This window comes from Mastigoproctus giganteus, chromosome 11 (genome assembly GCF_048544385.1).
Source record: "Mastigoproctus giganteus isolate SK-2022 chromosome 11, ASM4854438v1, whole genome shotgun sequence".
Classification (NCBI taxonomy): Eukaryota; Metazoa; Arthropoda; class Arachnida; order Uropygi; family Thelyphonidae; genus Mastigoproctus; species Mastigoproctus giganteus.
In genome coordinates this window covers 98,204,879-98,228,854 of record NC_143585.1, presented here as the reverse complement: position 1 = coordinate 98,228,854, position 23,976 = coordinate 98,204,879, and the positions used below count along the sequence as shown (strand labels likewise).

Sequence of the window (23,976 nt, the reverse complement as noted above, 5' to 3'; positions counted from 1 at the left end):
TCAAACAGAAACAAAGAAACGGGTAAGTAAGAAATGCATTACATCAAAAAAAGAAATAACTATATATATATATATATATATATATATATAATATAAACAATAGGGATGAATATTAAAGTTATTAGCCAGATCAGATTAATGCCATCAATAGCAGATTGTACATTACATCAGTCTGTAATCTAGTTATTATAGTAAAAGCACAATAAGTACTATACAGATGCTGAAAATGTATATGAACATAACAGTATACAGCTTACGGTAGGCCATGAGGCCAAAATAACTTATAAAGACTAAAATAGCCCATTTAGGCCTAGAAGGCCAAACCCTGAAATAAACATATAATTAGTAATAAAACATATATTTAGAACTATAATAACTCTATATTTAGGGATAAATGTTATCTTGCCTGTTTGCTACTAAATTATAACAAAATTAAATTTAAGATTTGGACACTGATAAACAGGCAGATGGCAATCAGAAACAGATAGCTCGTTGATTATTGGTAGGATATATTGAGAGGGTTAGCCCTTGAAAAAGTCCCTTTCAATGTATCTCTACACCTGTATCTGTATTATATATTTATATTTTATTACTAATTATATGTTTATTTCCAGGGTTTGGCCTTGTAGGCCTACATGGGCTATTTTAGTGTTTATAAGTTATTTTGGCCTCATGGCCTACCATAAGCTGTATACTGTTGTGTTCATATACATGTTCAGCATCTGTGTAGTACTTATTGTGCTTTTACTATAATAACTATATATATATATATATATATATATATATATATATATTATATAAAAATAGTCCCAAGGACTTCCTAATTCATTTCACAAATATACGTGGTCTCAATTCTAATCTCAACGATGTCCATTTCCACTTGCAGTCTGCCAAACCTCATCTACTTTTTCTGACAGAATCTCAGTTATCGGTTGATTCAACTACTGCTCATCTCAGATACCCAAATTATTCGCTGTATGATTCCTTTCGCCTCAAAGGTGGTACTTGTGCATATGTCCGTTCTGATATTCCCTGTCAGAGACTTGGTAATTTGGAATCTCCTCTCTTTGATCTTCTCTGGCTTAAAATCTCTCTACCTCATTGTGTCAAATTCATCTGTTGTCTCTACCGTTCTCCCAACTCCACTAATCACTTGGAGCTCTTTGACTTCCTCTCATTGCAACTTGACTTTCTCCAGTCCAACTCTCCTAACAGTGAGGTAATTTTCCTTGGTGATTTTAATGTTCACAACCCCAGCTGGCTTCCGTTTTCTAGTCACACGGACCCAGCAGGTCGAGATGCTGAGGCTTTTGCAATTACTAATGACCTAGCACAGATTGTTCATTTACCTACAAGAATACCGGACAATCCTAATCATACAGCCAATACGCTTGATCTTTTTCTCACAAACAACCCTTCTAAGTACACGGTCGAAGTGAGAGCTCCTTTAGGCACTTCAGATCACAACTTGGTGATTGTCTCTTCTCCAATGGAACCTTTATCTCATGGCTATTCCCAACCTCGTGTTGTTTGGCATTACAAAAATGCAAAATGGGATGACCTGCGAGACTTCTTTTCTTCTTTTCCTTGGTCGGATTACTGTTTCAAAAGTTCTGATGTCAACGTTTGCTCAGATCGTGTCTGAAATTATTCTTGCAGGAATGGAATCCTTTATCCCACACTCCACTTTAAAATCTCGTCCTTTATCTAAACCTTGGTTTTCCAATAAATGTGCTAAGGCTGTCCAAGAGAAGAATATTGCATATCGTAATTGGCTTGTTTCTAATTCTTCAGTTTCATTTTCTGCCTACACCAAAGCTCGCAACAATTGTAAAGCAGTTATTAATCAGTCCAAACTAGAGTTTGAACAGGCTAAGAGTAGAAAACTTGCTTCTTGCCCTAATGGTAGCCGAGCATTCTGGTCTCTTGCCAAAGCTATTGGCCGCAACTTTTGCACATCTCTGCTCCCACCTCTGTCCAAACCAGATGGTTCTGTTGTCACTTCAGCCAAGGATAAAGCTGACCTGCTAGCATCCCATTTTTCTTCCAGCTCATGTATTAATGATCTTGGTAAAATCCTTCCCACCATTCCCAACACACTCCATTCAATGCCTCCTGTGGTCTTCCGTCAAAAGGATATCAGAAGGATTTTGATGAATCTCGATGCTAAGAAAGCTCCAGGTCCTGATGGTATTTCTCCACTTGTTCTCAAAACCTGTGCTCCTGAACTTACTCCTATTCTTTGCCGCCTTTTTTCACTTTCTTATTCTAAAGGTGTTTTTCCTTCTGCTTGGAAATTTGCTCATATCCAGCCAGTTCCTAAAAAGGGTGACAAATCCCTCCCATCCAGTTATCGTCCCATTGCAATTACTTCTACTCTTTCTAAAGTAATGGAGAAATCAATTAACCGCCAACTCTTAAACTACCTAGAAACCTTCCGTCTGATCAACGATCACCAGTATGGATTCCGTCAGTTTCGATCCACTGGTGATATTCTGGCTTATGTTACCCATTTATGGACTAATTCAATGGAAAGGTTCGGTGAAACACAAGTAGTTGCTCTTGACATCTCAAAGGCTTTTGATCGTGTTTGGCATAAAGGTCTTCTAAACAAGCTTCCATCTTATGGTTTGCCAACTGTTTTTAGTAATTGGTTATCCAGTTTTCTCTCTGATCGCTCACTGAGGGTGATGGTTGATGGCTCTCTGTCTTCTAACTTCTCCACTAATGCCGGTGTCCCCCAAGGTTCAGTTCTTTCCCCCACTCTTTTCCTCTTGTATATCAATGACCTTCTTCCATTGACTGGAAATCCTATCCATAGTTTTGCCGATGATAGCACATTGCATTCAACTTTCCATTTTGAGAAACCTTGTCCTGCTCAATCAGCTTTAACTTCTCGAAAATCTGCTACCAATTCCTTAAATGCTGATCTTCAGGTAATTCTCCAGTGGGGCAAAGACAACTTAGTTGATTTCAACCCTTCTAAAACTCAGTCTTGTCTTATATCTCGCAAAAAGGATTCTTCTGCTCCTATGCTTATCTTTAGTGACACTCCAATTTCTAGGCAAAAGGATATATCTCTTTTGGGGATTACCCTGACTTCTAATCTCTCTTGGCACAAGCACATTACAAATATTGCTTCCTCTGCATCTGAAAAACTTGGTTTTCTCTTTCGCTCTCGGCGTTACTTTTCTTCCAAACAGCTGCTCAGTCTGTATAAATCGCAAATCCGCCCTGCCATGGAATATTGTTCCCACATCTGGGGTGGTGCCCCCAAAAACTGTCTCAGGCTTCTTGATTCCATTCAGAAGAGGGCAGTTAGGTTAATTAATGATTCGTCTCTAACAGAGTCTCTCCACTCGCTGTCTCATAGACGCACTGTTTCTGCTGCATGCCTCTTCTACAGATACTTCCATGGGCACTGTTCTTCTGAATTAGCTTCTATAATTCCCGCTCTCTCTTTCAAAACAGTCCGAACATGTGCCGCCACTAGCCAACATCCATTTACTGTCCAACTTCAAACCCACAGAACCAATTTTTCATCTTCCTCATTTATTGATTCAACTGCCGTTTTCTGGAACAACCTTCCTTCATACGTATTTCCTGAAAATTACAATCTACAGAAGTTCAAGTCCAATGTCAACAAATATCTTCTTTCGTCTTCTCAGTCTCCAACCCAAGCACGGTACTAAGTACTATAGGTTCTAATACCTCTCGTGTTTGGGGTTCACATAAAAAAAAAAAAAAAAAAACTTAATTACTCTAATCCTGTATTTTAATATTTTCTGGTTGGTAGTTAGAAATAACAGATGCATTGCCATGATGCACAGTGTTTTAATTCAGTCTTTTTTTTTTTATATATATATATAGGACTTCAAGGACAGAAACTGAAAAATTTTATAAATACACTTTTGGTTATTAAAAACTTAAATCAATTAACTCTGTAAAGATTTCAATAGAATTTTGTGACACAAGTATCATGCAGGGATAGATTTCTATCTAAAAATTTAAATGTAACTATGTAGGTTTTCTGTAGCCGAGTGGTCAGGAGTGGGAGTGCAGTAGCACACGCTCTTTGAGTAGACAGAGGTTCAAGCCCCTGACTGCTGAATACGGTCGATCTACCAACCCGCACTGGACCAGCGTGGCAGATTATGGTCCATTTCCTTCAGCATGAATTGTTGAGGAGGCTTCCATCCTGCAGTGGGTTGATAATGGCTGCACTTTACCTTTTATGTAGCTGAATATTTTGAATATTTCTCATTAACTAATTTTTTTCTAGGTATCCATTGATATTCCAAAAATAAAAGTCATATGATTAGCATCAATATACACCTAACACTCGGTTAGGTGTATTTATGCTAATCATATGACTCATCATTTCATGTTAATACTGTTTGTCCTATATATGTACATATACTGGACAGTGAGGAGGAAAAGGGAGAGGAAAGTGGAGGAGAAAAATTGTTGAAGATGGACATAAAAAAAGAAACCTGGGGTGGATGGAATCTATCCAATTATATTAAGGGAGGCAGCAAAGGAAGTAAGCAAATCCTTAGCCATAATTATGAGGTATCTCTGGATTAAGGGGAGGTCCCTATTGACTGGAGATGTGCAAATGTAAAAGGTGATGTGAATAATTACAAACCCGTTAGCTTAACGTCTGTTCCATCAAAAATAATGGAATCACTGGTTAAAGAAGTAATGCAAGACCATCTGGCCAGGCATGCAATTATATTACAGTCAGTCTTGTCTAACCAGTCTGATCAGTTATTATTATAATGCAGTGACCAAGAAACTGGACACACAAAATAATTATGACATCGTATACTTGAATTTCAGGAAGGCTTTTGATACTGTTGCACATAAAAGACTTTTGTGCATATTGGAGCAATGTGGCATTAAAGGCAAGTTACTGCTGTGGATAAAGGGTTGGTTAAGTGGAAGAAGACAGAGAGTAGTTATCAGTGGACAATGCTCCTCATCGACTAATGTTATTAGTGTAGTTCCCCAGGGTTCGGTGCTGGGCCCATTGTTATTTTTAGTATTTATCAATGATATTGATGAAGGTATAGCAGATTTAATGTATAAGTTTGCAGATGATACAAAGGTTAGCAGGGTGGCTAACGATACTCATCAGGGTGAGCTGCTGCAATGAAATCTAGGCAAATTGGGTCGGGAATGGCAGTTGAAGTTTAACATTGACAAATGCAAGGTACTGCATATGGGTAGCAGTAACCCCAGAGTAACTTATCAACTGTGTGGTAATACACTCAGGGTAGCAGAGAACGAAAAAAAACTGTGGGTAATTGCAATCAGGCATGAAATTCTCTGAGCAGTGCAGACATGCTGTCAACGATATAAAGAAACTTTGCTAGCAGTGATGAGGTGGTTATCCCTTTTAGGCCATGATTAGGCTGCATCTTGAATACTGTATATACAGGTCTGGAGGCCTCAATTTAGGAAGGATATAGATCTGCTGGAAGGGGTGCAAAGAAGGTCAATCAGACTGGTAAAGGGAAAAAAAGGGTTCTAGAAAGGCTTCAGTTTTGCAAATTGCAGTGTCTTGACACAGCCACTTGCAGAGAAATCTGATTCAAGTGTTTAAAGTCTTGAATGGATTGAGTAAGCTGAATGTTAATGGCAGTCTTCCACTTGCTGAGACTACACACATGAGGCAGCATAAATTTAAGTTGAGAAAGATGGTTGCAGAATAGATGTGTGGAAGTTTGCTTTCAGCCAGTAGGTTGTTGATTGTTGAAACAGGCTTCCATCTGTTGTTGTGGAAGTGGATGGGTTGAATAAATTCAAGTAAAAACTAGACAAATCCTTGGAGGGTATGGATGGGTAAACTGTGTAGGTAGGTTTTTTTTATTTTTTTATGTGAATAACGTCTATACTGGGGTACTCTAGGGTGCTCAGGGTGTCACAAAAAGTGAAACGCCTAACCGCTGTATATCTCCAAAACTAATAGACAAAAGTATAATAAATCTATACTTATTTTTTTGAGTTGCTTTCTTACATCATTTGCCATTACTACTATTACTACCACTATGTTTTTTGATGATATTTCCTCCAAAGCCACTCTCTCTGAAGCAGTTGATAGTAATAATAGTAATAGTAATAGAAGAGGCTTGTGATGCAAGAAGCTTATGTAGCATCAGCCAAAAAAAAAAAAAAAAACATTTCACACATCCAATCCTTCTAAACGTTTGTCTAGTTCTTCCTTGAATTTATTTAATCTATCAATTCCCACAATAGATAGAAGTTTTTTCCAGAATTCAACTACCCACTGGCTAAAGGCAAATTTCCACACATCTATTCTATAACTGTCTTTCCTCAATTTAAAATTATGCCCCCTCAGATTCGTAATCTGAGCAAGAGGAAGAATCCCATTAGAATTCAGCCTGCTCAACCTATTGGGCGCCTCTGAAGCCAGGTGGGAAGGAGCAGCAGTGCGTAGCACATGCTTCTTGATTAGACCGGGGTTTGAGCCCGTCACCACCAAATACGGAAGATGCAGAAAGGTCAGGGAATGACCACCGCATATCCTGGAGCAATATGGCTTTAGTTGCTAATGCTCCTAAAAACCAAATAACAAACAATAACAAACAAGCTCAACCTATTCAATGCTTTATACATCTCAATCAGATCACCTTTCAGGGGCCTAGTCTCCAGACACTGCTGTTTGCAGAACTTGTTTCTTGGTAAGACTACCCTGTTGTTGCCCTCACCAATCTTGTTTTCCCTCTCTATACTCACTCAAGCAACTCTACATCCTTCCTAAAATGAGGCATCCAGACCTATATGCAGTACTCAAGGCATGGCCTGACCATTGCTTTATACAAAGGGATAACACCTCCTTTTCCCTACTAGCAAAATTCCTGTATATCATCGATATACAGGAATTTTGCTCTGGCAGCCCCATTACTTGCTCTGGCAGCCTCTCTGCACTGTTCAGAAAATTTCATATCTGATTGCACAATTACTCCCAGTCTTTTTCATTTTCTACTACCATAAGTGTAGTACCACACAGATGGTACATTTCTTTGGGGTTACTTCTGCCCATATGCAGTACTTTGCATTTGTCAATGCTAAACTTCAGTTGACACTTCTCAAATTTTTGCCACTTCTAAACTTCAGTTTCCACTTCTCAAATTTTTGCCACTTCCCAAATCTGCCCAAATTTTCTAGATCCTGTTGCAGTAGCATACTGCCATTACTGTCATTAACAACCCTGCCAATCTTTGTAGCATCTGCAAATTTCGACATTAAGCAGGATATACCTTCATCAGTATCATTGATAAATATACAAAACAACAGTGGACCCAACACAGAACCCTGGGAGAGTGCACTAGTAACATTAGTCCACAAAGAGCAGCGTCCATTGATTATCACTTATCTTCTCCCACTCAACCACCCTTTTATCCATTGTAGCAACTTACCCTTAATACTATATTGCTCCAATTTGTACAGTAGTCTTCCATACACAACACTGTCAAAAGAAAGCTTTCCTGAAATCAAAGTATATGATATCAAAATTATTTTTTGCATCCAGTTCCTTTGTAACCACGTCGTAGTATCCAATCAGCTTTGTCAGACAAGACTTTCCCTTTACAAACCCATGCTGTGTCTGAATTATTACTGCAGTCTTATCTAGATGATCCTGTAATGCTTCTTTAACCAGTGACTCCATTATTTTCCCCAGAACAGAAGTTAAACTAACTGCTCTGTAATTACTCGTGTCACCCTTAGATTCCCCTCTGTGAATTCTAGATACATTTGGACATCTCCAGTCCATGTTGATTTCCCCTGAGTCTGAGAATGCTCTCATAATTATGGCTAAGGGTTTGGTTACTTCCTTTTCTGCCTCCTTTAATATAACTGGATATATCCATATCCCATCTGCTCCTAGGTGCCTTTCTTATGTTTAACTTCAACAGTTTCTCCTCCACTTTGCTGCTCTCAGTTATTACAGAATCGAGTGATTCTGCAATAAGAGTCTAGAGAATCATTAGATCAAACTGTTACGGTTTGATAAACTTCTGACATTTTCCTCCCTTAATAACTTCTCATGTGTAAATGTAGATGCAAAATGGTCATTCAGATTATCAACTGTCTGAGCAGGATCATCAACAGTCAAACCATTGATATCAAGTGGACCAATCTGATTCATCCCCTTCCTTTTATAGTTTATATAACTAAAGAAATCCTTGCTGTTTTTCTTAGCATCCTTTGCCAAAGATTTCTCATAATCTGCCTTCACTTGCCTAACTTCCTTTGTTTGTTTGATTTTTTTTTTTTTTTAGGAGCATTAGCAACTAAGGCCATATTGCTCCGGGATATGTGGTGGTCATTCCCTGACCTTTCTGCATCCTCCGTGTTTGGTGGTGACAGGCTTGAACCCCGGTCTAATCAAGAAGCGTGTGCTACGCACTACTGCCCCTTCCCACCTGGCAACGGAGGCACCTACTTCCTTTGTGACTTGATTACAGACTAGCTTATATCTATTACCTTTAGCCTTTAGCCAGCGGGTAGTTGGTTGGTGGAACAAACTTCCATCCCTTGTTGTGGAGGTTGATAGCCTAAATAAATTTAAGGCTCAGCTGGACAGGTATTTCAAATGAACGGAGGGGTGAAGTGGAAGTTTTTTTTGGTTTTTTCTTTTTTTTTTTTTTTGGCTGATGCTACATAAACTTGCTTTCTTGCATCATATGCCTCTACTAATGCTAATGCTAATTAACATTAGCAAAGGCACATGATGCAATAAAGCAAGCTTATATAGCATCAGCCAAAAAAAAAAAAAAAAACCCTTATTTCACCCATCCAATCCACTCGCTCCAAATGTTTGTCAAGTTCTGCCTTGAATCTATTTAAGCTATCAACTTCTACAACAACAGATGGAAGTTTGTTCCAGCAATCAACCACCCGCTGGTTAAAGGCAAACTTCCACACATCTGTCCTACAACTGTCTTTCCTCAATTTGAATTTATGCCCTCTCAGGCGATTATTCTGTTATAGTCTTCTGTGTCGCCTGATATTTTATACACATCCCATGCATTTTTCTTCTCTGCCACAAGTCTCATTAGTTCATCTGATATCCATTTAAGCCTAAACCTTGAAGAGTATTTCTTAATTGGTATGAAAAGCCTAGTAGCTCCCGTGATTACTTCCTTGAATGCTTCCCATTTATAATTTTCTAAATGGGAAGCATTCAACATCAGGTTAAAAAGAAATAACAATAGAATAAAAAAAACAATAGAAATATATCCGTCAGCTTAAGTCCCTTAGCAGAATGTGCTGTGCAGTGATCTAGAATCATCAAAATATTCCTTTTTCCTGAAGCTATTCTGTCCACTCTCAATAACCAAGGCTAAATTGTTTTGACCATTGGTCAAGCACTTAGATTTCCTCATAATTGCACTGAATTTGATTAACTTCTAAACACCTTGGTCTGGAAAATTTTCCAGTGAGAAGTGGGTGCAGTCTTGTACTGCCATCTGCATTGCAGCACAGAATAGTCATTCTTTGTTTATTTAATTTGCCACCTTTGTACTGCCATCTGCATTGCAGCATAACAGAATAGCGATTCTTTGTTTATTTAATTTGCCACCATTACAAGACTCTCCTCAAACAGCAAGCGTTTTGTTTGGCGTTAAAAATATCTTTTGGCTTATATTTTTCAAAAATGGACCATACACAATACGACCAATGTTTGGCCTTTTCTTTTTAGCCTGATCTAGACTCACTATAAACGATTTGTAGCTTCAAATCCAGACACTGCTGTATTTGATTTTCTTGTTCCATTTTGTCAAGCTAAATAATCACCCTTTTTTTGCTAAATTGGACCTGATACTGGCAAAACTGCATGCTTGCATTTATTTGTACCACTCAAAGTTCTGTTTCAAGCCTGCCATATTTTGCAAGACAAATTCATTTCCTGTTTTTTTATCGCTGTTGCACCATCATGTACTTCAAGTTATTTTTGCTTTTTCAGTATCATAGACAAAGGGATGTCACATTCTTTTGCAATATCTTTTTTATTTCATTCCATTCTATCAGCCTCTTGTATAATTTTCTATTTAATTTTCAGGCTTCATTCTGTCTGTTTGTGGTTTGTCAACATAACTGCAAGATGAGATTTAATTTAAACAGATTTTAAATTAATTTAAAGACACAAACTCCAAAAAGCAGCTCAGATCCTTTAAAAAATGTCACAAAAAATAGATTATAGTGAAAGACTTTGAACATGCTGCAACAGTTTGCAACTGACCCACATATTGATGTTTTTCAGAGTATATTTATTTTGTAGGTATTGGAAACTGGCTTTTTTACATAAACGTAAATGAACAATCCAGTGCTGCATTTCAGGAAATTTGGTGGGAAGGAGCAGCAGTGTGTAGCACACGCTTCTTGATTAGACTGGGGTTCAAGCCCGTCACCACCAAATACGGAGGATGCGGAAAGGTCAGGGAATGACCACCGCATATCCCGGAGCAATATGGCCTTAGTTGTATGCTTCTAAAAACCAAAACAACAACAACATTTCAGGAAATGCAGAACCGGGTGGTCACAAAATTATATTTTACATCTAATTCTTTTGTTACCACATCATAGTAATTAATCAGAGTATTAGACAAGATCTCCCCATAAACAAATCTCTGCTTGATTGTCATTAATGCCTCACCCAAGACATTCTCCTTACCAACTTCTTTGGGCTTTGGCTGCTGTCTTCATTCTTTAAATCATTTCCTGTGTTCTTACTGATTTTCTTCACCCTGAGCTTTTTATATTGGCTACATTGCTTGTTATCTCACGTGCTTAAACATAACAAAATTATTGAATTTCTTATGTCCATCAGCCAAACTTTACTGAAACTGTCTTTAAATAATTTTTACAGATCACAAATATAACAAAATACGTCTCTACAAGCTGTAACATGGGGCACTTAGTTTAATGCTTTGTCCATTTCTCAGTTACATTGGTGAAGTGCAATATTCCAAAATTTATCGGTGACATCACCTGAAAAAAGCAAAAACAGACATTTGGTATAACAAATTGTTTGTTATAAAAATATATTAGTGAATTATCCATCACTCTATATAGGAAGCCACATGAATTTATTTTACATTTGTTTTTTCACATTATATTGTTTTTTATACCACAGCATTAACTATTACATGGTCTAATGATTAGGTATGAACATAATATTTATATAATTTTAAACATTTTATAGGCTTTAGCAAAGGTCAGTAAATCTGGAGATTTTGTTGAAGACTATGTTTTAATTGAAGAAGTTCAAAGAGGGTGGGAGAAAAAGTTGTCAGAAAAATCAACAACACAAAGAATTCTAGAAGCTGATGAGCACCCTTTGGAATCTCAGGCTCACTGGCAAGGAGAAGGACGATTCATTCTAAAGAAGATAACAGATGTGAGTCAGAAGTTTGATTAATAGTAATCACAAAAGAATATTTAACTAATAGTCATGTACTTGTTGCAGACAACATACAACATTTTCCAGATGTTGCAAGAAAATATATGTATATTTTCTTGCAACATGTTTATTAATATGTGAACCCCTGGCGCTGGTTGCCGTGATGGGATATTGTGTTGTATGTAATTCTGTACTTCACAATAAAGATTTATTTATTTATTTATTTATTTATATAGCATTGACTAAACCTAATCAAATCAAAACCATTTTATTAGTATTCGACAAATGCCCTGTATCATTTAATGAAAACACAAATATGTTTTATAATTTATTTACTACTTTATGAACTGAAAGAAAATCAAAACAAGGATGCTACCCTAAGATGTTTTATTAACACTTTCATCTTCATCAAGAGGAATGTATCCTTTTTTTTATCTTTTTACTCAAAAATTAATTTTGGTTGATTTAAGGTTCTGTGAAAAAATTCTGTGAAAATTTCAGAAATATTTATGCCCCCTCATAAGTTGCCTTTCTAGGATTAATTCTTATATTCACATGCTAGGCTTTGAGTAAACATGCATAATCTTAAAAGATTAATGTTGACAAGACATGAAATATAATTTCAGTCATTTCTAAGTTATAATCAGTTCTCTTAATTACTATTAAAACTGGAATCAATAGTTCCATATTTATAGTAGTATTTATATAATCATTTTTTTAGTGATGACTACCCTCAAAGTTTATTTGAAAGAAATGGTTGGATTTTGTATATTTGTAGGTATTGTTCCCATTATTTTTTACATAACAAAACAATAGCTTATTGAATAAATAACAAGTATGAGACCAAACACTTAACAAACAGTACAAGTGGTATACCATAATGGTGAACAGAGAATGGTCAGAACATGATAAATGGAATTGAAGAAATTATTGAGGCTAATTTGATTATTTTCTGTCAACAGGCAACTCTGCTGTTATGAACTGAAATTTTAGATTATGTGCATGGGCATATATACCAGCCCTTCCCCATACTCAAGAGCTGTTCCAGAATTTTTTAAAAGGGTAGTAGTGTTACAGGAATCATTAAAATTTAATCATCATGTAATAGTAAAAAAATCCATATTATTTTATCATAAGGAGGGCAAGGAGCTAGCTCCTTTAGCCTCTAACCGAGATTGCCTCTGCCAACATTGTAAGTACATACTTATAGTTTTGTTTATTTAATCCCCTCCCCTCTTTTTAATTTTCTCCTTATCCCATATTCAATAAAAGTAGCAATAAGAATATTTAAATTTCAGCTAATACTTGTAAAAAATAAAAAATCAGCCACCTTAGCAATATTTAAACAAACTATCACATTACCAACCACTTAATAGCTTAATAGTATCGGAATATTAGTACATTTGGAAGTACAATAGGTTGAACAGAAAGAATTCTACTCTTAAACATAGTAAAAGATTTTTTATAATTTAGCACTGTCATTTAGAGATGGACAGATTGTTTGCAGGGACACTTGCAGTGTCACTAGAGTACTATAGTGAATGAACATGCTTTAATCTAATATATATTCTTTTTTCCTCAGTTCATATTTATTTAAATGTTTTCTCTTTTAACCTGTGATTTTAGGGATTCTGCAAGGCTTTTGGGCAGAATTTTTATAAGCATGGCCTGCCCTACAAGTACAAGGAATCTATTTTGTGGAATTCGGATACATTTAAACAAATGAGGTGCAAAGATCTTTGCCAGTATCATTATCATTAAGGAGACACCTTAAGTGTTCAAGGAACTGCTAATTAGAGGTGGGTGACAGATGTAATATAGACATGCATTTACATTATGGGTCAAAGTAATATTTGCCCACATTTCAAGAATTCTTATTTGTGGCTGTGAAAGCCAATATTGGCAAAACATGCTGTAGAAATGTTTCAAATGAATAGGAAGCTAATGCTAGGGAAGCAAACTTAAATGTAACAAAAATACTTAGTTTTCACAGTGTCTACAGTAATGTTACAAGTGCTGCCAATAAAATGAGTGAACTTGAACTTATAATTAGGACAACTAATGCCAACATTAGCATTAGCAAGGGCACATGATGCAAGAAAGCAAGCTTATATAGCATCAGCCAAAAAAAAAAAAAAAAAACCCTTATTTCACCCATCCACTCGCTCCAAATGTTTGTCAAGTTCTGCCTTAAATCTGTTTAAGCTATCAACTTCTACAACGACAGATGGAAGTTTGTTCCAGCAATCAACCACCCGCTGCCTAAAGGCAAACTTCTGCACATCTATCTTACAACCGTCTTTCCTCAATTTGAATTTATGCCCTCTCAGGTGATTATTCTGAGCAAGAGGAAGAATCCCATCACCATTGAGCACAATCAAGCCATTCAAGGCTTTATACACCTCAATCAGATCAACTTGCAGGTGCTTATTACAATTTGCAAAACTTTCTTCTTCATAAGAGCAACCTTTTGTTCTGTTCACTAATCTTGTTGCCCTTCTCTGTACTCATTCCGACAGCTCTACATTGTTCTTAAAATGAGGCCTCCAGACCTGTATACAGTACTCAAGGTGTGGCCTGACCATTGCTTTATACAAGGGGATAATCACCTCCTTATCCTGCTAGAAAAATTCCTGTATATCATTGACAAGACACCATGAGCTACTCTTGCAGATCGTCTGCACTGCTCAGAAAACTTCATATCTGCCTGCACAATTACCCCCAGGTCCTTTTCATTCTCTACCACTGTCAGTGTGGTACCACAGAGTTCAGACATTACTCTCGGATTACTGCTTCCCATATGTAGTACTTTACATTTATCAATGTTAAACTTCATTTGCCACCTCTCAGCCCACGTTCGCTACTATTCTAGATCCTGTTGCAGCAGTGTACTGTCATTAGTGTCATTAACAACCTTGCCAACCTTCGTATCGTCTGCAAACTTGGACATTAAGCCTGATATACCATCATCAATATCATTTATAAATACAGAAAACAACAATGGACCCAACACTGAACCCTGAGGGACTCCACTAATAACATTAGTCCACGAAGAGCAGTGTCCATTGATTACCACTCTCTGTCTTCTCCCACTCAACCATCCCTTTATCCATAGCAGCAATTTTTGCCTCCAATGCCACACTGCTCCAATTTGTGCAACAGTTTTCCATGTGCAGCAGTATCAAAGGCCTTTCTAAGATCCAAATATATGATATCAAAGTTATTCTTTGCATCCAGTTCCTCTGTGACTACATCATAATATCCAATCAAATTAGTCAGACAAGACTTCCCCTTAACAAACCCATGCTGTGTCTGAGCTATAACTGAAGTCTTGTCTAGATTATCCTGCAGTGCTTCTTTAACCAGTGCCTCGATTAATTTCCCTGGAACAGAAGTTAAACTAACAGGTCTGTAATTACCTGTGTCTCCCTTTGATCCTCCTTTGTGGATTGGGGTCACATTTGCACATTTGCAGTCCATGGGTACCTCCCCTGAGTCCAGGGAAGCTCTCATAATTATGGCTAAAGGTTTGCTTACTTCCTTTACCGCCTCCTTTAATATAACTGGATAGATTCCATCCACCCCAGGTGCCTTTCTTATGTTTATCTTCAACAATTTCTCCTCCACTTTACTCTCAGTTATTACAAGGTTATCTAGCTTACTGACAGAGTTGAATACACCTCTGTCATTCCCCTCGCTGAATAACTCCTCATGTTTGAATGTAGATGCAAAATATTCATTTAGTTTGTTAGCTGAGCAGGATCATCAAAAGTTGAACTATCGATATCAAGTGGACCAATCTGATTCATTCCCTTCCTTCTAGAGTTTGCATAAGTAAAGAACTCTTTGCTGTTTTTCTTTGCATCCTTTGCCAAAGATTTCTTGTAATCTACCTTCGCCTGCCTAACCTCCTTTGTAACTTGGTTACAAACCAGCTTATATCTGTCATAGGCTTCTGTGTCACATGTTAATTTATATGCATCCGATGCATTTTCTTCTCTGTCACATGTCTAATTAGTTCATCTGACATCCATTTAGGCCTAAATCTTGAACAATATTTCTCTTTTGGTATGAAAAGCCTAGTAGCTTCCAAGATTAATTCTTTGAATCCTTCCCATTTTGAATTTGCTAGAACTAATGGAAATGCTGTGTCAGCCAGAAATACAGGATAATGAATTTTACTGTAGTAAGTATAATGCATTTTGGAAAAATAGGCAAGATAGAAGTTGTGTGTGTATAGGTGGAAGGAGAGGATCACATTCCTTATTAAAAGCAGCCTGAGCACTACAAAAAGCTTTCCCATATTGAGTACTTGTGCATGCCAGTACAGAATCTGCATGATATTGGTAATTGAAAGCCAAGGTAAAATGAGAATGGGATTTTGTTACAGTCCAGGAGATTGTGGCATATGATGGAAGCATCTCTGTTTAGATGGACTAGGCAAGTAAATTGGAATGTCTTATTATGGAAGGTTACAATTTTCTCCTTATTGATTGGAATAAGTGAGAAACAAAACGCAATATACAAAACAAGTTACTTCATGAAACACAACTTATAATAACATTGTTTAGTTGAAACATATTTTACAGAAATAAACTATTTTAGTTATTTGAGGACTGATCATAACAGTTATTGCACAAAATGTTAGCTTCAGTGGAGTTTTTACAAACATTCTTTCCACAATTTGAATATTGAATCTTGGTTTTCGTTAGTCTGTCTTTCTTGCATTTGGAACTAATGTCTTCAAGGCAAATGTAGCATCTCCTCCTCCTAGCAATAATCACAGGAGCCATGAATGCATATATACCATTAAAAAAATATAGCCCAAAAAGGATGCTAAAATGGGTGAATATGGAGCTAGCCAGTTTTCAGAGCAGAAAAAAAGATGGCATTGGAAAGTTATAGTGATGAAAAGTATCAAAAATGGCATTGGAAAGTTATAGTGATGAAAAGTACCAAAGCCTATAACAGCTACAAGTTGATCTGTAATAATACCAGATATACTAAAGGTTAGGCTAGCAAATGCTGAATACAAGAAGTTTCTAGCTGTGACAATGGATAGAGATTGGAACAAGGAGTATTTCATATATGTGAATACAAAGAAGAAGAAAAATCAGATTAGACCCTTGTGTAATGGATGTGGGAAAATCTTAGATCACATTAGACCTAGCTCATGTTGCTGATGAACTGAACAGAGATTTTGTATCAATATTTATAGATGAAAGAACCTTTAGATGAGGAGAGGCTATACAAGTGAGACTGGGCAATATGAAATTAGCAATATTGAAATTATAGAAGATTGTTTATTAGAAAAACTTTTAAGCCTAAAGGCAAATAAGCCTCTTGGATGACACATGCCAAGTCATTTTGAGGGAAGTGGTGAGAGAATGCATTTTTCCATTTAAGGTTAATTATAAAGGCATCTCTGGATTTGGGAGAGATTCCTTTGGAGTGGAGATGTATTGCCAACATCAGTGAATGTCAATATATAAAAGCAGTGCTAAGAGTGAAGTTGACTACCAACCAGTCAGTGTGATTTCAGTGAAGGGAAAATGATTTACCACAGATTAAGAGTGCCGTTCAGGATCATTTAGATAGAAATGGAATTCCAAAGGAAACACAGCATGGGTTTTTAAAGGGGGAAAAAGAGGAAAAACTGGACTCAGGAGAGGTGCTGTTTGACTGGAAAAGTGCCAAAGGATTGGAAAAGGGAAAATCATGGAGGCAACGATTAAGGGTGGAATTCGGGATTATTTGGATAGAAATGGAATTCTGAAGGATATGCAGCATGGTTTTGTAAAGGGAAAATCATGCTTAATCAATGTAGTTGGATATTTTGACAGAGTCACTCATGAGCTGAATTTAGGGAATAATTTTAACATTGTTTATTAAATTTCAGCAAAGCATTTGACACAGAACCACATGGGAGATTACTGTATGAGCTGGAACATATTGGAATCACAGGAAAAATCCTTAGCTGGATCACAGGATGCCTGTAAGGCAGGAGACAGAGGGTTGTAATTAATGGTTACTCTAAAGTTTGGGCCAATGTTATTAGTGGGGTTTCCCAATGATCTGTTCTGGGAGGACCATTTTCTTTTTGATTTTCTTATATGATGTCAAAATTAGCAGATAACATACAGAATGAGACAGTGATTAATGATCAGGTGCAAGCAACACACCTTCAGGACAACTTGGATAGCCTTCAAGAATGGTCAGAAAAGTGGCTACTGTGATTTAATGCAGAAAAATGCCCAGTCTTACACCTAGGGAATAATAACACCAAAATAACTTATATACTTGATAGGGTTGAATTAAAAACAATAGAGGAAGAAAGCAATTTAGAATTTACAATATGGACAGTGCAGTGTAGATAGGAATTGGGGCTGTGGTGTCCTGTCAATGATTTATCTATAGTAAAGGTCCATTGCATTTAGCTGGAAATATTGTGATTTGTCTGACCAAAAATATTGCAGATCACATTTCATCATTATATTCTAACCAGAAGTATGAGAACAAATTCATTTCTGTGAATCAGTTATTAGCTGATCAGATGTTTAACTTAGGAATGGTAACAGAAATGCTCAGTGCTAATGAAAGTTTATTCATTGCCATTGGCATGCCCTCAGACAGACACCTATCTACTAATAAGTTCTGATAAGCTTATTTTTGTAACTCTCAAAAAATATACTATTGATAATATTTATACTTTCATCTTGTGGGTATCAACTGCATGTGACTAACCAATTTATTATTATCATAACTCAGTGAAGAGAATATCAGTGAAACTCCATTTTATGTTAAACATTTTAAGGTAATTCAAAAAAAAATAGCATATTAAGAGCATTTAGTCCCTTTAACATATTATATTATTTTTGCAAGTATTGTTATTATTATATTGAGAGGCCTGCCCAACTACACATTCTTAAAGGTTCTTTAATGGTAATATGCTGTTTTAAGTACTTCCACTTGAAAAAATTAAATATATCAAAAAGAATGTTTGGAAACTTGAGTATAAGGTCTTTCATCTGTATATCTAATAATACGTATGATATAACTACAGGTGTGTCGTAATACAGCTGTCTCATACCTTGAAAGAGACAACGTGTAGAGAAAGAAATATCTCACTATTCCTATGTTTCACAAGTAACACAATGCCTATGTAAAGCATAATATTAATATGTAATACATAGGCATTGTGTTACTTGTGAAACATAAGAATAGTGAGACTGCCCCTAAATTGATGTCTGTTGTGGAATCTACATATTTAATATGGTTTACATTTAAACTATGATGAAACTTGACAAGAAGCACTAAGATTAGAAAAGAAAGACTTTTATAATCATAATCTAATGCATATCCCTGTGTTTGGGATGGAACATGAATCAAAAGGTACATAGGCACATATTTCTATCCTATGCATAACCCTCTACAGTCTGAAACATATTTGTATTTCAACAAATTCACAAAAAATTAACTCAATTATAAGCATTGTAGTATAAGAGAAATCAGGTAACTACATTACAAAAATAATTGAGCAATTTCGATTGCCAGTTTTTCAGGATAACTAGCTCTTGATCCTTGTTACTTTGACCACTGCAAGTTGATGACCGAAGTGACTAGGTGTCATGAAGTCTGGGGCATCCCATATTTTTTACTCCACACTCACACCCATGCTTGAACAATCATGACATGATAGTGGTGATATTCATAAGAATAGCAATAATCATATGGCCAACTTCTTAGCTTGGTGATTGCAGAATTGGAGGATTACATTCTCCTTCTTCCCTTATGAACTGCAACAGGAATTTCAGAGTCCTCTCCATATGACTAGGCTTCCTTGAAAAATATGGCTTGTCATAATACGACCCTCCAATCCTATCCCCCACTCCCCTCTCTGTCCTGTGGGTCACATCATCCTAGTCCTGTTTGAACCTTGCTCTGAAGCATTGATTATGATTGTGAAAGTGAAATGTTATCATTTTTATAAAACGCTCTTCCTCAACAAGAGGTGTTTTTTGGGTTTTTTTTAGCATAATAGTCATCAGTCCTAGCCATAACTTCCATCTTAAAGTTTTCATATTTGTACTTAGATTACACAAGTTTGTTCAAAATATGTGGTGTCGCAGATATTCGTGTCTGAGGCACTGCATATATGATCATTTAGTTACAGTAACACAGAACTGAACTTCAGCTTCTACCAATGGTGCTCTCCTCTTCTGCAGGTGCTAGTACATCCCCCATCATTTGTGCAGCTCATTTGGTGAAAGGAATTCCCTTCTTATTCCTTTCTGGTGGTGATATTCATAAGAATAGCAATAATACACAACTGTAGAACTGTGGAATTATTGCTATATTTATAAGAGGGCATTATAATGATAATGATATCTCAGCAATATAACAAAGATACAATAGAAAATGGAGGGCCACCATGTTAGCTGATTATTGTAGGATGGTGAAAAGGGATGCTCCTGAGTGCACGTAACAAGATATGACCCAAAATTTGTTGTTTGGTGTCATTGGTATAAACAATTTATTGTGTGTGTCATTAAGCTTTAATATTAATTTCAAGTCAATATTACAATTATAATATTTAAAGCCAAAATGGCTAAAGTGTAATTTTGGGCAATTGCTGTTACCAAATAGGGGGTGCAGTAATCTATGCAGTTATTTCAGTTCTTGGCGCCTCCATAGCCAGGTGGGCAGGAGCAGCAGTGCGTAGTACACACACACGCTTCTTGATTAGACCGGAGTTCGAGCCCATGACCACCAAATACAGAGGATGCGGAAAGGTCAGGGAATGATCCCCGGAGCAATATGACCTTAGTTGCTAATGCTCCTAAAAACCAAACAAACAAACAACAACAACAACTTCAGTTCTTACACTTAGTTATTAGTTCAGCAGATTCTAATTGGTAAGCATATGCATAACACCCTTCTTTGTTTAAATTTAAACAACTTATTATATATCAAGCCAACAGTCCCTTCATGCCAAAATGTAGCAAAATCAGTTCCTCCCTAATGTTAAAAATAAATGAAAATAAAAATTTATTTAGAGAAAATGATATTTCATATAACTGCATACCAAAAAAAGCTATTATTCAAAGTTTTTCAAAACTATTATTTAGCCATTTGGATAGTAAGAAGTGGCTATCAGTGTTTAAACCTAGTAGTTAGAGTTAGTTTTTAAGAATTGTTTTTAGTTTCATAATTAAAATTTTGTCTTATTTTTTTATTATATAGTGCACATAGATTCTTGTGTTACATGCTATGGTTTTTCCTGCATTCCAGTTGGGTATTACTATCCAATATTAATTATCACCATCATATACACTCTGTGACAATGAAATTTCAGCACCCAGAAGGAATGCTCAGAAGTGCATGCAAATCAGCAGGTGGATGAGTTGCACTGAGATACACAAATGATTAAAATATGGGATAAAACAAATATAGAAATCATAAATATAAGCCTGTTATCTGCATCAGATGTGATCCAAATGTTGGCAACAGTGGTGTGGGAAGGTACAACTGCTCATCAAATAGGTAGTGAAGCACAACAGAGGGCTGCTGAACAGGAGGAGGCTTATATGTTTACAGGGTTACACACACCTACAGCCATGATGGCTACCATCCAATGAGTTGTCACCCCATCATCTGTTGAACCATAGCATGCTGACTGCCAGAAGGGGTTGCCATGCATACCAGCCTTTGTGTTGATTACCCATAACCACTGCCAACAGCATCTGGAATGGTGCTGCATGCAGACCACCTGGGATACAGAGTGGTGTTAAGTGGTCTTCAGCGATGGATCCTGCTTCTGCTTGGGGCCTAATGATCACTATGTACACGTGTGGTAACTTGGTGAATGTAATGATCCTAGGACTACATCCGAACACATACTGCAGGGGTTTCCTCCAAGTGTGTCTTCATGGTGCGGATTTACTGTCTTGGCCAGCCAGCCAGGTCTGAGCAATTTCCCTCTTAAGCATATGCAGGTGATGATTGGAAGCCATTTCCAGAGCCACCCACAGCCAGCATAGACCATGGCTGTTCTGTGAGACCAAATGGAAGAGGCTATTCGACACCTGGATGACTCAATGTCAGGATGCTTAGATTACTGTATCTGCATCTGGAGTGGATTTATATTATATTGAACTGCCCACTGTAAAAGCCATTTTGTGTCAAATAAATGTGTTCACATTAGCATCTACAACTTTCATCATGCATTCCTTAACTCCTTGGCTATTTTACTCTAAGTATCCTCTCTCTGTATTCATGTTCAATCAAGGTGCTGCAATTTCAATATCACAGAGTGTATGAATATATATATATATAGATAACTATATAAATTAGAATAAGGATTAAAATAAAAATAAAATAATGCCAGCAGTATGGCAAGACCAGAGCAAAAAAGGAAATTAAACCTAAATTAATTCAAATCAAACAGGGAGGGAAGAGAGGGATAACAAGAGTAAAAATATTGCAGCAGAAACTCTAAATTAATTTAGAAAATCTAAATGTACAAATAATAATTCTTTGAAATTTAAAAGCCAATTAAATAGAAATTTAACGATGCCCCCTCTGACGGGCACCAGGTCCACATTTATGTGAAATATCACCAAGCAGAGATATAAACCACTACAATAGAACAAAAGTAAACAAAAATAAAAAAATACTGACCATTATGCCCCATCTCGACAGAGGACCACAATACAGAGGAATACATTATTTAAATATTTGTATAATTATATATAGATAATCTTCATAAATGAAAAACATGCCAGTCATATGATAAGCCAAGTGAGTGACAAATAAAAACTTCTCTTCTCGTAGTGCATATCCTTGCCACAACTATCCCACTCACAGAGTGAGATAAGATAATCGTGGCAAGGATATGCACTACAAGAAGAGGAGTTGGCCTTAATAAAAATCATTAACACCCAGAATGAAGAACATAGCAATTGAACCTCTGGTAGATCCAAATAAAGTTTTGCTTCCACCACTCCACATCAAACTGGGGCTCATTAAAAATTTTGTGAAGGCTTTGGAAGTCCTGCATTCACATATTTGCAAGAGAAATTCCCTAGACTTCATACATAGAAGATTAAGGCAGGCGTTTTCATTGGTCCATAAATAAGCCAACTTTTCAAAGATAAACAGTTCAAATGTGCCTTTAGTGATAGCAAGAAATCAGCATGGAAAGCCTTTCAAATTGTTTTGACTGGTTTTCTAGGAAATGTTAAAGCTGGCAATTACAGGCAGCTTGTGGAAGATCTCATTACTTCTTACAAAAAACTGGGGTGCAACATGCCATTGAAGATGCATTTCTTGCACTCACATCTGGATTTCTTCCCACCAAATTGTGGTGACATCAGCGACGAACATGGTGAGCATTTCCATCAAGACATCACAGTGATGGAACAAAGATACAAAAGCAAATGGAGTGTTGCCATGTTAACCAATTATTGTTGGATGATGAAAAGGGATGCTCCCAAAGCTGAATACAAGCAAAAGGCAAAAAGGTCCTGTGTTTTATACAGGTATGTATGTAGTTACATCTTACTGCCATATAAATAAAAAATACCTTGTATAAATATAAAAAACTACTTTTTCAAAAACAAGAGGCAATCTGCCATTTAAGCACTATTTCCGTATTTAGCACCCAAAATCTATAAAGTAAACTTAATTTCATACCCATAACAAGATATGACCCAAAATTTGTTCAATGATATCAGTAGTACATTTTTGGATAGAGTCCAGTATTAGCTTTGGCTGACTGTATTTTCATAGACAGTGTTTTTATAGGCCCTCTTTTTCCCTCTGGCATGGACAAAGGACACTATTTACCCCATAATTTGATTTTTATTTGATATACCTTTTTATTTGCATGCTCACTGAATGCTGTGCTGTTTTTGCCCCAGTATCACTTTTTCAGAATAATTTTTCCTTGTGCCTTTATTTTCAGAGGGCCAGGATATAAATCATTTGAATTTTATTTGACTTTGCCCCCCTCAATATCAAATGGTTCATTCCATTCTATACCACTTGAGGTGAATTGGTAAACTTTATTAAGTAGAAGCTTCAACAGAGAATTTTTATATTTATTTATTTATTTATTTTCTTGTTGCTATAAAGACTGATACAGTATACTGTCCAGCTTTTGCCTATTATTTCATGTGACTGCCTTCTGAATAATCTTTTATAAAGATATTATGCAGCAATGAATTATCAACATTTAATATTTTCCGAATAATCAATGTATTAAACACTTTTAATAGAATTATATTTTCCTGTACAGTTGATTAAAAGGTTTCTAAATTTTAGGATCCAAGCACAAGAGCCTGGATGACAACCATTCGAGCAACTTCTAGCAAGGAAAAAGTAAGTCTTTCTTCAAAGATTTAAGATATTTAAGTCACTTGTTGCTATACTATATATATATACAGTAAACCCCCGCTATTCGCGGTATCTGTATTCGCGGTTTCGCGTATTCGCGATCGCCGATTTAATATAAAATGAAACCTAAAAATATGTGAATTTTA

The 23,976-nt window shown here is 36.4% G+C and overlaps 1 protein-coding gene across 1 annotated transcript in view; it reads left to right on the top strand.

Moving 5' to 3' along the window:
- Positions 1–23,976, top strand: part of LOC150078287 (uncharacterized) — a 910,840-nt gene that overhangs the window by 795,773 nt on the left and 91,091 nt on the right. The window contains 2 exon segments of the mRNA XM_090384522.1: positions 11,237–11,431; positions 23,759–23,815. Of these exon segments, the coding sequence (XP_090240648.1) occupies positions 11,237–11,431; positions 23,759–23,815 (252 nt within the window).